Source organism: Tyto alba, unplaced genomic scaffold (assembly GCF_018691265.1).
Source record: "Tyto alba isolate M040663 unplaced genomic scaffold, T.alba_DEE_v4.0 Super-Scaffold_38, whole genome shotgun sequence".
NCBI lineage: Eukaryota > Metazoa > Chordata > Aves > Strigiformes > Tytonidae > Tyto > Tyto alba.
Window position 1 is genome coordinate 5,956,434 of NW_024881313.1, and position 13,514 is coordinate 5,969,947.

Genomic DNA, 13,514 nt, shown 5'->3' on the forward strand with positions numbered 1-13,514 from the left:
CATGCAGCAGTTTTTACAGATGAGTTGGGGTCACATTCATTATTCACATACACTTTCATGTTCAAATCTGGAAATCTCAAGGTAACAAATTAAATTACTGGGAAACACAAATAAAATAATAATAAAACACTTCAGAGAGCAGGCACATTTCACTCCTGCTTTCTTCAGTGCTGGTAACAAAAGCCTTTTCTTCAGCCCATGTAGTAAATTAATTTGAAGGAATAAAGGAAAATTCTAAAGCCAAGTTTTGGAAGCAGACTGACAAAATACTTCATGTGCTCTCTGATTTACTCTACCTGTCTTCTGCCCCTCATTTAAGTACCTCTGGTTAGGTGGCTGAGTCACCTTCAGCTCATTTGAATTCTGGAAAAGTGCCTGTTTGTGTCTCTTTTTGATTCCAAAAGGACAAATTATGTTGTCCTAGAAGATCTTGAATACTTAGTTAGGTGGCATAAGTCTGTGTCTAGATGACGCCAATGTTAGCAAGTAGAGCAATGCAGTAAAAGTGGACCTTTGTAGTCAGTCAGTTAAAGGTGATGACCTAACATCTATACCAGGATGGGACTAGTCAGGACTAGCTCTAGTCTGGAGCTGTGGAGCCAATACTTTCTTTGAACACTGGATGCACTCCTGGAGCACATTTCATGCAAAAGGGATTTGGTTTCCATGCTCCAAGACTGTCCTGCAGTGCAAACCTAAATGCGGCAAGAGGGGGGGACCAGGAGATTTGCAGTGGAAATGCAATTCTTCTCTGTCCTAAAGGGATAATGTAGCCACACCTTACCTTCATTTAAAGTTCGCACCAAAACCATGATGATAGAAATACTCTTCTGATTATATGGCTTCTTTTTGTGTTAAAGTCCGTAAGACCTCTGTTTTTTTTCAGTTACCTGACTCTTCCAGAACATCACAACCATTGTGCTGTGTGTTCAAACAGGCAAAGGGTGTTGTATAACTTAAATCTAATGCGTCCTGGAGATATACTTGAAAGGTGCTGATGACAACAACTGTCAGTGCGTTTGCTGCAGATTAGAGCCTGTTTCTTGCTGTGAACTCTGGGAGTCTTTGCCAACATGCCAGTCAGTCACCAATGAAAGCCAAGTGATAAAGTGCTCGTTTTGAACATGGAGCAGTGAAGAGGACAGGCGGTTATCCGAGCGAACAGTGTGCCAAAGAAGGAAAGCCCTTGCTGCATGGTACTTTGAAGGGAATCCGTGAATGATGAGCTTGCAGGAAGCATGTTTCCGTTTCTGTCGTGAAGATTTGCCCTCTGCTTGTTAATAGAGATCTTATCATTAAATTCTTTTGCTAAATATAGCTTGAAACTAAGCAAGAGAGTTATGCTTTATACTTAAGCCACAGTTAAAAAACCTGCATGAAGTGAGATAAATCTAGGCCCGTTAAAAGTGCTGGTCCTTAATGAAATGCCACACAAATTTGTCTTCCAGATAGGAAGCAACTACACCTTCTCCAAAATGCACTGTTCCTAATCTAGGTAGTAATTTAAGTCTAAAACCCATGTGCCAGGCCCAATTCAGACCTTGATATCACATTGCTGTGCTGTTCTGGTTTTCTTTGGCTCTTGCGTTGTGCTCGCTGGTTTTGTACCTGTCTAATGATGATGGTTCCTGGAAATAATTGCCAAGCTGACTCACTGGTGAAAGAGCCCCAGGAGAGCTTGCTTTCTCACCTGATTTTTGGAGACTGGGGCTGTTTGTTTCATTACTGTTGCTGAGCATAGATATGCTCTGGGGGTAACTGAGTATTTCTAACTAGTTAAGGTAAATACCATGAAGAGAGACCTTGTTTCAGGTGAAAAGAGTTCACGTTGGTTGAAATGTTATAGCAAACAATATTGCCAAAGAGGCACTGTAGATTGGAAAAGGTCTCTGTTCAGAAGTTGGATGCTTCAGACTATGGCAGTAGGGAGAGAGGTTTTCTGCAGAATAGTGTTGTCTTCATCTTAAATGCAGCACCTGCTTTTATTTGTTATTTTGTTTGGGGTTTTTCTGACTGGTTTTTGGCTTGGATTTTTTTTTAAAGGGAAATGAATTCTTAAAATACACAATGTGTTCTATTAGGGATCTGAAAGTGCTGCTTCTCTTAGAATAGGTTTTTAAGCCTCTTCAAGAAAAAATGAACGGCAAACTTCAATGACCAGTGATCTCAATTCAGAAGTGTTTTGACAGCACAAGCAAGAGGATTGTGAAGTAGTGCCTCCCTGTTTCCACAGTGAAATTTCTCTTCTTTGTGGAAACTTCCTTACCTTCCCCAGTGGTGGTTCTTGCACTCTTCCTAGTGTGCAAATTCCTTGCCTGAGACAATGAAATCTAAAGTGATACACAGTTTATAAAGCTCCTCCACCAGCCCAAGTTTTGGAAAGCATCACCCTTTTGTTATGTCCTCTGTTTGGTTTTGAAAAAAAAACATGCAGTTACCATGACAACTCTTGCCCACACTGGAAATCCATTATTGGGAGTTTCTGGCATGGCTTTTATTTGCATATGCTGCAAATAGCACTGTTATTAAACAGGCTGATAATTATTCTTCCAGTCACTGACTGAGACAACTGATGTGACAATAGTTACAACTTTCTGATTCCAGGTAAGAGTGGTCTTGCAAAGGTCTATGCAGCTGAGTTTGCATGCTCTCTATTTTTATGTATTTATCTTTTATATAGTTTTTTTTTTATCCTTACAACCTGAAGCCATGCTTACTTGTTTAAATTATCAAGGAACTGGGAAAAAGAGGTATTTTTTTGATTACTCACCATATCATTTTTTGTGAGACAATTTATTAGATGCTTTGTTCTCATTTTGAGGTTGTTTTGGTCCGTTTTATCTAGATACTTATTATACTCTATGTGAGTCTTTAGTAACCCTTTTTAAAATTAATTTAAATCTTGAAAAAGATGTTTGATACTGTACCTTGTCCTCTGAATAAATAGTGGTAAGTAAAGCATGCATTTAAGATCCAAAATTCATGTTGCTACTGTTTGAGGCTTGAAAATTTATATTAAAGTCATTGTTGAAATAATTTCTGCTAATGTACAGTGATGGAGTCACCTTGTATTACCAAACGCGTTATTACGATTCATGCTACAGGATGGCAGTAAGAGAAGGCATCTGATAATTTTGCTTTTTGTTTTTCTTGTCCTTTTTAGGAATTTCCATGGGATGCAGGTCATGCCACTGGACTTCATTTGGGTAAAGAAGGAGTTCTGTGTTTCTGCCAGGAGTCTTCCAACACATTTTCTAAATTACCTTTTAATGGTGTTCTAAGTGAGCTTATGTGAAACAAATGGTATTGGATCATGAGTGAAGAAAAAAGCTTTGGTGTATCCCAGAAAATGTTGTCTCCTTCAAGAAGTACTAGCAGCTGCTCCTCGAAGCAAGGAAGTCGACAGGTAATGCAAACTTTTTTAACCAAACTGAAAGCATTACTAAGATTGGCTGTTACTTTTGCTGTTGAATACTGTCAGATCTCTTAAACTCTGTTTTCCCGATGTTTCCTTGTGTTATTTCATCACTTCTCTGTTTTCTTTACTCTCTTTTTTTTTTGCTGGTAGCAGCATCTTGCTTTGGGTCAAATGCAGTAAACACATTGCTGAATAGCAAGCATTTGTAGAACTGAAATGCTAACAGTGAATTCGAATTTCTATCACACTGTATGTCTGGTGTATTTATAGTGAAATATTGCTGCTGTAGTGGCTTGGTCTCAGTGGTTTGATCCTGAAAACTCACATCTTCCCTGTCAGCGCTTTTATGGTAGAATATTGTGTAACTGCTCTGCTTATTTCAAGTTTCCAGGGAAAGGTGTGCATGCATGTGTGGAAGAGAACACATTTTTCTGAAACTTGGGCCTCTGACAATGAAGAAGTGCCAGTGAATGCTGTGTGTGCTGGTTGTTGATGTAGAACTGTAGTTATGAAAATAAGTATTTGTGTAATGTTATGCATCTGGGTGCCTAATCCAAAGGATGCTTTGTTTTTTGCAGACATTGTGCTATTCTTTAAGCCTTACAGTTTTAAAAGACACATCTATGAGTGTTTGCACCTGACAAGTGGCACTGCTGAAGACAGCTTTTGTTTGTTGGCAAGAAGTGTTGACCTGCTGCCACAGTGAGAATTAAGCTTAAACATGCTCAATCCGTGCTTGCAAAGTCATGAGCAATATGCTCAACATAAACTTTTATTTGTACAAATGCTGGCTTAGTGGAGCACTTGAAGCTGCCTCAGGTTGAAATTTAATTGGAATTGAGCATCCCAGTCCCCCAAAAGCTTTGGAGACCTCAGCTGTGTTTTGAAATAGCACCTGCTTTCCTGGGACTTCTGGCCCCTGTACATACAATTGTCGAGGCAGACAAATCTCTGAACAGTTGATGCCTCTTAAAGTGCTGTGTTTGTAAGAAATGGTGTACATTTCTAGTACACTGAGCAAAGAAATCCTTGCTTTCAGGATACCTTTTTTGTTTTCCTGCAACACTATTTTTTATATCCTTGGCATGAGGTTACCTTTAAAAAGTGTAACTTAAAACATTTGGTATTGTCTGTTTCAACAGTTCATGTGTATCAAGTGTTATAATTTAAATATTAAGATTTACATGAGTGTGACTAGATCCACCAGTGTGTTGCACAGCTGGTATAAGAAACCATACTCATGCAGAGGCAATTTCTACAAGAACCTCACTTACTACCATTTAACATGATCAAATCTGTTGGCTAGCTCAGGCTTTTGATACGACTGTTAGCAGGTCCCATTTCTTACCTGTTTTGTTCTCACCTGCTGTCTTTGGAGAAAAGGAATAATTCAGTAAGTTTTAATGTCATCTTGTCAATCCCTAGTTTTTTACTCTTTGAGCCGTGTACAGAAATGCAGTGTGTACCTGATCAAGGTGAGAGATGCAGCTTGAAGTTTTGTTTGTATTCCTGGTACATCCATGCTCATTTCGGGCTGATAGTAAATTGCGTCCTACACTTCTTGGTTTAAGCGAAACAGAGGTATAAAATAGGTTGTTTCCCAATGTGTATTGAAGGGTGATACAGTTGATGTGTCTGTGTGATAATATGGGGCATTGTGATAAGTGTCTCTACTTCAGACCATGTTAGTATTAATCTTTTTATGGTTGGTCATTGCAATACCAGGTAAGTAACAGTGTACTTTTGCATCTGGGGAACCTACATGGGTTGACTAATTGTCCATGCTTTCAGGGGATGGTAATGATAGAGGCAAGCATATCGAAGTCGGTGAGTTTGTGACTTGTTATATGCTGGAAAATGATCACTATGCAGGGCTAAAATCTCCTGCTTGCTCGTTTTTTCTATATGGTCTGAAAATGTACAAACATGTTTTTCAGAAATTACATGTACTCTTGATGATGATTTTTTGTTTTAAATAGGAACTTCTAACATTTGTAAGGAATGCTATAATACTTTATTTCCTTCTTTACCAAGTGAAATAACTTTCTAACTTATCCTATAACTTTGTTTACATCTTTTGAAGTGATTTAGAGCTCTTCCTCTGAAGCAGCACAGTTTAGAAAGAAAAAAAAATAGAAATTAATTCTAAGTTACAGTTTCTTTCAGCACCGTCACTATTTATGTACATGGCTGTGTATTGATGTTCCTTCCTTAATTCCCTGATGTTTTTGGTGCTTTTCACGTGACTGTTTTTTCACACTGAAGTCATCTTGCAGTTTACAGAACAAACTGTTTTGCTGGGAAAAACAAAGATTTAAATATCCTGTGCAGTATGCACTGTGGATATTTACTTGAAAATAACTTCTTTGGGCCATTTTCCCTTGTGTTTTTAAAATTTATTTGTTAATTATAGTTTTTGATGGTGGCATGTTTCAGTGAATGTTTTGTTAGATATACTCTTCTGTGCTGCATATAGAAAGATGGAGCTCTGTGCCTAACAGAGGCAATAATCTGCAAGATTTACTGGCCTGGACAGAGCAGTGCTTTGGGTGAAGAAGGAATATCTTCTCCCTGTTCCTGTTCCCCAAAAGGCTCTGGTCTTTCAGATTATCAAGATCTTTACTTTGCTAGATAGACCCTCTTTTTAGTGATATAAACTGTATAGTAGAGTTTATAATATAAAATCTAAATTGTTGGTCTGTGCAGTGAGGATGTTCAAATCTTTCTTTCCCTTCCCACAAAGGATTTCTTGTCACACGTGATGAAGTAGTTTTGTTTATATCATTAATTGCTTCTTTTCTCACTCAGTCCCTTGTATTGGTAAATTGGAGCTCCGCAGTCCATCCCTACTAATATCCACATACTCAGGGCTGACAAAACAGAATGAGTGATGCCGCCATCTGAGTGTTACTTAATTTGTCCTTTTCATCTGCATCTTAGTTTAAATGACAGCACTTCGGGTGTTCTATTAAGAAAACAGCAACAATCTAAAGTTCTATAAATCTGTTAAAAACGCCCTTATCTAAAAAGTACCACAGATTTTTTTTTTTTTTTTTTTCTTTGCAAAGCCCTGGTAGAAGAGTGCAATGTAATGCTGTTACTGATACTTTTTTATTAATAGTATCATGAAAGTTTAAATAATTTTGCCATATGCTGTGCAGATTGGGGAGTGAAGAGCTATGATTTTTATATTCTTTCCTTCATCTTCCAGTTCCATGGAGGGCTGCTTATTCCTCCTTCAAACACTTGCACCTCTCTTGGGGACCTTCAGAGCTAAACTTCTTGCTTGCAGGTTAATGACAGATCTACGTGACAGGTGCTTTTCTCTGTGCTGTGGATCTGACACAGCAGTTCTTTTATTCTAATTAAGTAGAAAGAAATTCTGAAAAACACAGAGGAAGGGACCTGGGCAATTCATTTGGTTTTCCCCCCCAAAAGAGAGGGATCTGAGTTTTGAGTGTCTCTGATTTCCTAGGTGCAGGCTCTGTTGCAGATCCACACTAGCATCAAATAATAAGAAGCTACCTGAGATTGGGATATGGAACCCCTGTAGTACAAAGCTGCTGTGTCTGCTTAAATTTAGGTGTTGTTCCCTATAGACCAACATGTGTCTGGTGCAGAGCATAAGTAGAATCCTGTGATGCTGAAGGTGGGCCACTGTGCCAAAAAAGAGTTGACTTAAGCAGGGCTACAGGACTTGTAGAAGCCTGCTTCTTCCTGTGCCCTTTTTCTGCCAGGTGCAGCACATTTGCCATGTGAACTGAAGGTGCTTACAGTTAATTACGTTCCACTAAGTTCACCTTCACCTTGAAGCCCCTTAGCAGGTTGGAGGCTACTGCCGCATCCTACCTCTCTGCTCTTTCCTGCCCCTCTCCTTCAGTTGTGGAAAGGAATCTCTTCCACAAAGCCACAACTCAAACTGTGTTTTGTGAGGAAGGAAGACTGTTCTCGATCTTTAAATTTAAATTGACCTGTGATTAGAAGAAGATATATTGTGGTAGTTATTTTTAAGTCTAAGACCTTAGCTAACTTTTAAAATAGATTCGGTAGGGAAAAGCTTTATGTCAGAAGAGCTGCTTAAAAAAACTCATGTTCTAAAAAAGAAAATAAAATAATTTCTGCCAATTTTATGAACTGTAACAAATGCTTTAGTTGCAGCTGATGCCAACCCTTATCCTCCACAAAGCAGGTTTCTATTTCTGGCACTTTAAAATATTCGGTACAACTGACTACATTTTACACTGGAAGAAAGTCTGGCACTGTCATCTGTTTCATTCAGGGAGCTGCAAGTGCAAGCATTGGTCTGAGAGCCATTCAAACTCATTACTTCATTCTTTCTCCTGAAATAATTTGCCTTGAGGAGCTGTATGGTACAGAATATTGAAGAAAATTAGGAGGCTTTTATTTTATTAAATACAGAAAATTACTACAGTTACCTAATAACAGACATATCTCTGAAGACCAAAATGCGTTTTTTTTTTTTTTTTTCTCAGCCACAGAGCAGGTATAAGCTGAGTAGTAGCTACAGATCTCCAGTGCTGATCTGAAATGAGCACCTCTGGACCTGAGAAAAGTAACGAGTATGTTCCTCCCTCAGCCTCAAGGGAAATGTCTGCCTGGGCAGCAAATGCAGCGTTGATCATTTTGTGCAGATACTGGCCCATAATGATACAAAACCTTTTGTAGTGTCATAACCTTAAGACACTACCTATCGACATTAGGCTTATGCTAGAATTGTTAATGCCATTCAGCTGGGAGTTTTAGGGTTGTCTTTGTGAGGGGGGTTGTGGTGGTGTGTTTTTTTTAATTTAGCACTATGGTTTGAGGTGTCTCTTTTGGTTCCCTGTTGTGGGATGAGGATCAGGAAAATGGAGCATAATCTGAATGCTTCCAGTAGCTTTCAGGAAATCCTGTATCTCCAATTTGCTCCTCTGCTATTTCAGACAGATGAGAACAGTTGATAACCGATCAGCCTAATTCATTTGCCTTCATTTTAGCGAGTGAGCAGTTTTCATTTGCTTCTGCAGCTGCTCCCAGCAATAGCCAACTGATGCTTTTTCCTCATCAAATAAGGTGTCAGATCTCTTGCAAAACAAAATACCAATCAAGATCCCATAGGGTCTAGGTCAAGAACAAAATGGATCCGAAGCCAGTCGGCTGCAACAGCAGTGTTTTGAAAAATGTGGGAGCTTTGTGGCTCAGGTGGGAAAGGTTGGACTCTTCTGGACGGAGGTGTGTGGAAGAGGACCAGATGCTGTTACCTGTTACTGCGGCATTGCATCTTGCCTGTATCCAGAAGGTCCCCAAACTATTAATTCTCTGAGGTATTCCTTGCCTTTCCTGGGGTAATTTAGTTGATTAAATAGTCATGTGCTTTTTAAAGGGTCCATCTATAATTCAACTAAGCTACCTTTACATAAAGTTTGCAATTGAAATGTGAGGTTCCCAGGGCAGAAATGTGAGTAGGAGACTTGCCTTCACCACCTGAGATTTGGCAGGCCATCGAGCCTACTTGATGGGAAGAAGTGCTCCCACTTCAGCTTTTCTTCCCATTTTCACACTTTTTAATTGTGAAGTCGCATTCTTGGCTACTTCACTGACCTGAAGAACAATGAGAAAAGTCACTCTACTGCAAGAATGCGGAAGACACCTTGTGTCTGGACTGCAGGAGAGGCCCGGACAAAATGGGAGTTGTAATGCAGGCCAGGATGTTCTTTGTATTTGAAAGTTTGATGAAAACTATTGCAACCATGTATGTTCCAGGTGGATGTAATTGTCACCTCATGCCTAATGTATCATGGGTCTGTCTCACTTCAGGATTCTCTCTCTAAGATTACCCTTATAGAAAGATGAATCTGGATTCATGTGCTTTTCTTGATTGTGCTCAAATTTCTGCTTGTCTTCTGCAAGCAGACCACTATATCAAGCATATACTGTGTTTAAGCTTAACCAAAGTCTGTGAGAACTTGATCCAAAGTTCAATAAAGTTGTTTCATTAGATATAACACTAGAATGTTGAAAAGGATCTACTGATCACTAGTCTTGACTGCTGTCAGATTAATTCATAGGGGAAAAGTTATGTGTTTGAGTACTGCAGCTTAATATATTTCAGTGAAGGCAAGGGAGATAGCTTGCTTGGTAATCAGTAAAAACAGCTTTTAAGCTCTTCTGGCTAATTTCAAGAAGAATGGAACAAAAGAATAAACACAACATTTTTCTTAATCTTGCAGATGTTCCTGTTAGTCCTTATTTAGAATCATCTCTCCCTAGTTCCGTCAGGTTTCTCACTTTTTAAAATGTTTACCTTTATCCAAGTCCCCAGTTTGAAATTGGCTAAGGTCAAGATTATTTTTTATATTGGCTCATTTAGTAGATCATATTTTCTGAGGAGATGAGATTTTTATCCACACATGGGCATTTAAGCAGCAGTAAGTTCAGCTGTTAATGTAAATTGCAGTGTTACACTATATTTGTCTATAGAGGCTGCTATCATCATAACGTTCCCAATTCTTGTGGTTATATAAGGGTTACTAATCTTTAATGGGAAAAAGAAGTCCCAAGACCAGTACAGAAATTATTTAGTGTCCTAATATTTACGTTTATCACAAAGGAGATGGTGGAACATCATTTCTCTTTGGCTTTCAAAGGTGTAGATTGGAATGTTCTGTACAAAAAAAAAAAAAAAGAAAAGGGAGGGGGCGAGGTGGGGACGGAGGGGAAAGCCCTTAATTGCAGGGGCTTATGTGCTGCCTTTGTACTTGAATAGCTGTCAAACCACAGCTAGCAAGCTCTAGCACGGGCACAGGCTGTCTCTCTGCTGCATTCTCTGCCAGCTTCACTGGGTGAACGACCAGTGCAGTTGGTCTCTGGCTGCTGCGGCTGGGCTGGAGGCAGCCCGCCAGCTCGTGATACCCGTGAGTACCTCCTCTGATACCACAGTTTTTTACCTCAAAGCAGGAAAGGGTTCATCATTATTGAGTATTTTAAATGAGTCCCAAAATAGCGAAAATAAAAAAATAATATGGAGTGTAACTTCTGGTTTTCAGTAGGAAAAATGGGATTTAATGATCGTTGGTTAGAAATAATGGTATCTAAGTAGCTGTCAAAATATCTCTCAAACTGGAGGGAGTAAAGAAGCTATTTGTTACAAAACTGACAAGGATAAAACCCAAACGTGTAGGGGCACAAAATGTGTGCTGTGATAACAATTCCAGTTAGGATAAGTGCAGTTTTGACTTGCCTTCAGGTGACAGAACATCACTGGGTGGTCTGTAGGATGTTGAATGGAGCTGCTCAGCCTCAGATTTCTCCTGCTTGCAGCCTGTTGTGTGGTGAGTGCTGGCAGAGTGAACTCAAACCAGAGGAGCAGAGCAGCTTTCCAGTTTGTTCTGTGAAGTGCAGTGTAAGGAAAATAGCAGTAAAATAGTGGAGTGCTGCCAGTAATGTGGCAGAATAAGAGATCACAGTCCTTAAGCTGTTTAATAAATGTCTTTTCGAAAGTGGTTTGCCATTATGCCTTGTTACTCAAGTGATGAGCATATTACCTGATGTAATTTTTTTTTCTAGGTTTCTAGGGGTGATTTTTAAGGGTTCTGGAGATGGATGAATGAGCACAACTAGCACTCATGCTGATTTTTGTTTGATTTTTGTTGAAAGTTTGAGTCAGTCAAGTTCTTTTTGAGAATACTTCCCCACATATCTTACAGGGAGGACAAGTACTTAACTGCCTGATATAGTTCAATTTTCCCTGAAATGCTTCATACTAGTCCTTTGTGTCATTAAATTCTGTATGTTAAATCATTCTTTGTCTTTTCCAAATATGTGGGGGTGGTACTAGCACATGCCATTTCCTGTCTGTTGTTCATAATTCTAGATCTGTCAAATCCTATACTAGCTGGCAATAAATAATGCATGAGATCTCTGATCAGAAAAATTGAAACTCATCTACATTGTCATTAGCAGTAATTCCATAAATAAGAACTGTAAAAATATGATTACATTTATTCTCTTCTCTGTTATGTTGCAGCAGGGTCTTTCATTTAAGTGTTCCTGATGGCAAAAAAGAGAGATCCTTTTTTAATTAGAGGTGTATGTGATGAAGGGTATTTTTTCTCTCCCTTTATTTCATGTTCCTCATAGTACTTGAGTTACTTCCCTAGCTTTTTCATTTTACTTTTTTATATTTTATTATTTTTACTTTAGGGAGGCTACAGTTCACACCAAACACAAAACCCTGAGTCACTGAATAGGAGCAAAAGAGTTTTGTAGAAAATGTCTTCAGTGTCTTTTTCTGCTTCATAACCTACAAAATATGTATCCTCTTAGCAGAGGCTGTTTCTGCCTGTGATGTCAGAAGGTTTTTTTATGTTAAATTGTGACTAGGCTATGGCTATACGCTGTACACTGCGCGTATGTATGTACAGAAAAATATATATATAAAATTCTGGTAAGCACCTACTTTCAATGAAGGATAGTGTCATAAAAATAGTGTTTTGTTTATTTTGTGTTATTTCTATCAAAATAAAACAGAATTTTGGAAGATACATAAGAAACTGAAAAGACAGATCTAAGGTTTCAACATAACTTGTTTCTGTTTTTTTTACTTATAGTCTTCTTCCTCTTGTATCATAACAATTCTGTTCTTTGGAAGAAATAAGATCTACATTTGGATTTTCTGTTTAAGCAGGACAGCTGGGAAATTGTAGAAGGACTCCGAGGGGCAATGAATTGTACCCAGGAGCCACAGAAGCAGGAGGGCTGCTTGCTGAAAAAGAGGAAGTGGCCTTTGAAGGGCTGGCACAAGGTAGGAAAGGAATGTGTATCTGAAAGCCTGATGCCATGTGAGTGGGATTTGCTTGGTGTGGTTTTGTGGCAAAAAGGTTGCTTAAGAGCAGAGAAAGTGTTCTACAGAGAAATATGGGAAGAGGTTGTGGTGTTTTTTTGTTTGGGGTTTTTTGGGTGTTTTGTTTGTTTGTTTTTAATTCTCTGCATTTCTCGTTACAGAGATACTTCTTTTTGGACAGAGGGATTCTGAAGTATTCTAAATGCCAAGCTGATGTAAGTGATCTGAAACCCTTCAAGGCCATTATACGGTAACAACACTATTTTGTCTGAAATAACAATAATTCCATATTGTTGGCAATAGAAAATAGTTTCAGCTGTTCTAAACAGTAGGTTGAAGGGGGGAAAATTATGGTTTCAGCAGGTAATATCTATCCTTTTGGTTTATTCTGGAGTGACTATTCTTTTTACTTTTTTGTAGATAGAGAGAGGGAAGCTTCATGGCTGTATTGATGTTGGACTTTCTGTCATGTCCGTAAAGAAATCAACAAAATGTATAGATTTAGATACAGAAGAGCAGATATACCATCTGAAGGTAGGTCTTCAAGATTGTTATAACCTTGCTCCCAAAATAACAAAAATAACAACAATATCTGTGTATGGTGGAGACTTGGTTGGTTGGTTGTTTTTTTTTTTTTTTTTTTTTGGCAATAGTAGGAGGTCTGTTAGTTATACTAATAGCTTCCTAGTCTCAACAGACTAGTTTACACTTTATAACTTGAGAGGCCTTATTGTACTGTTCCAGAGTCAGTAACCTTGTTTTAAATAGAACCTTTGAAGATGCCTCATGTTTAGCTGCATTCCTTTCAACTAGCACTGTATTCAGCAAAGGGTATGCACTTTATGCACAAGTGCTTTTAGTTTCAGTAGTGGTATCTTGCTCTTTGTTTTATCCATAGAAAGTATTTTCCACGGTCAAATGTTTAGATTTATCTATCCTTCTGGAATGAATTGCCAAAGTCAGATTTCTGTTTGTCTATTTGTGGTTAGTTAAGCCTTGACTAAACATTAAAAATGGCAATTAAGAAATGACATTTTTTTTTTAATTTATATTGTGGGGTTTTTCCATCTAGAAGTAGTGAAGTATTGTGCTCTGCATTGGAAGTCATAATTATACTAACTGAAGTTTCTCTTCTTCTTGACTTTATCCTGTGATTACTTTCCTGTCGTGCTTAACCTCATACAGTATGCATTTTAGTAGGAGCATCATTAGAAAAACTTTCCTGATACGTTGCCAATAAAGGCCAGCCAGACT

General features: G+C 38.5%; 1 protein-coding gene across 7 annotated transcripts in view; it reads left to right on the forward strand.

The window, feature by feature from the left end:
• Positions 1-13,514, forward strand: part of OSBPL3 (oxysterol binding protein like 3) — a 94,571-nt gene that overhangs the window by 40,931 nt on the left and 40,126 nt on the right. For 5 of the 7 annotated variants that reach the window (XM_032991584.2, XM_032991589.2, XM_042802013.1 and 2 more), the window contains 4 exons: positions 3,164-3,406; positions 12,102-12,221; positions 12,422-12,475; positions 12,681-12,794. In XM_032991584.2, coding sequence (XP_032847475.1) covers positions 3,314-3,406; positions 12,102-12,221; positions 12,422-12,475; positions 12,681-12,794 — 381 coding nt within the window. In that variant the 5' untranslated portion in view covers positions 3,164-3,313. The remainder of the gene's footprint in view (positions 1-3,163; positions 3,407-12,101; positions 12,222-12,421; positions 12,476-12,680; positions 12,795-13,514) is intronic. The other 2 variants (XM_032991588.2, XM_032991590.2) reach the window with 1 other exon arrangement.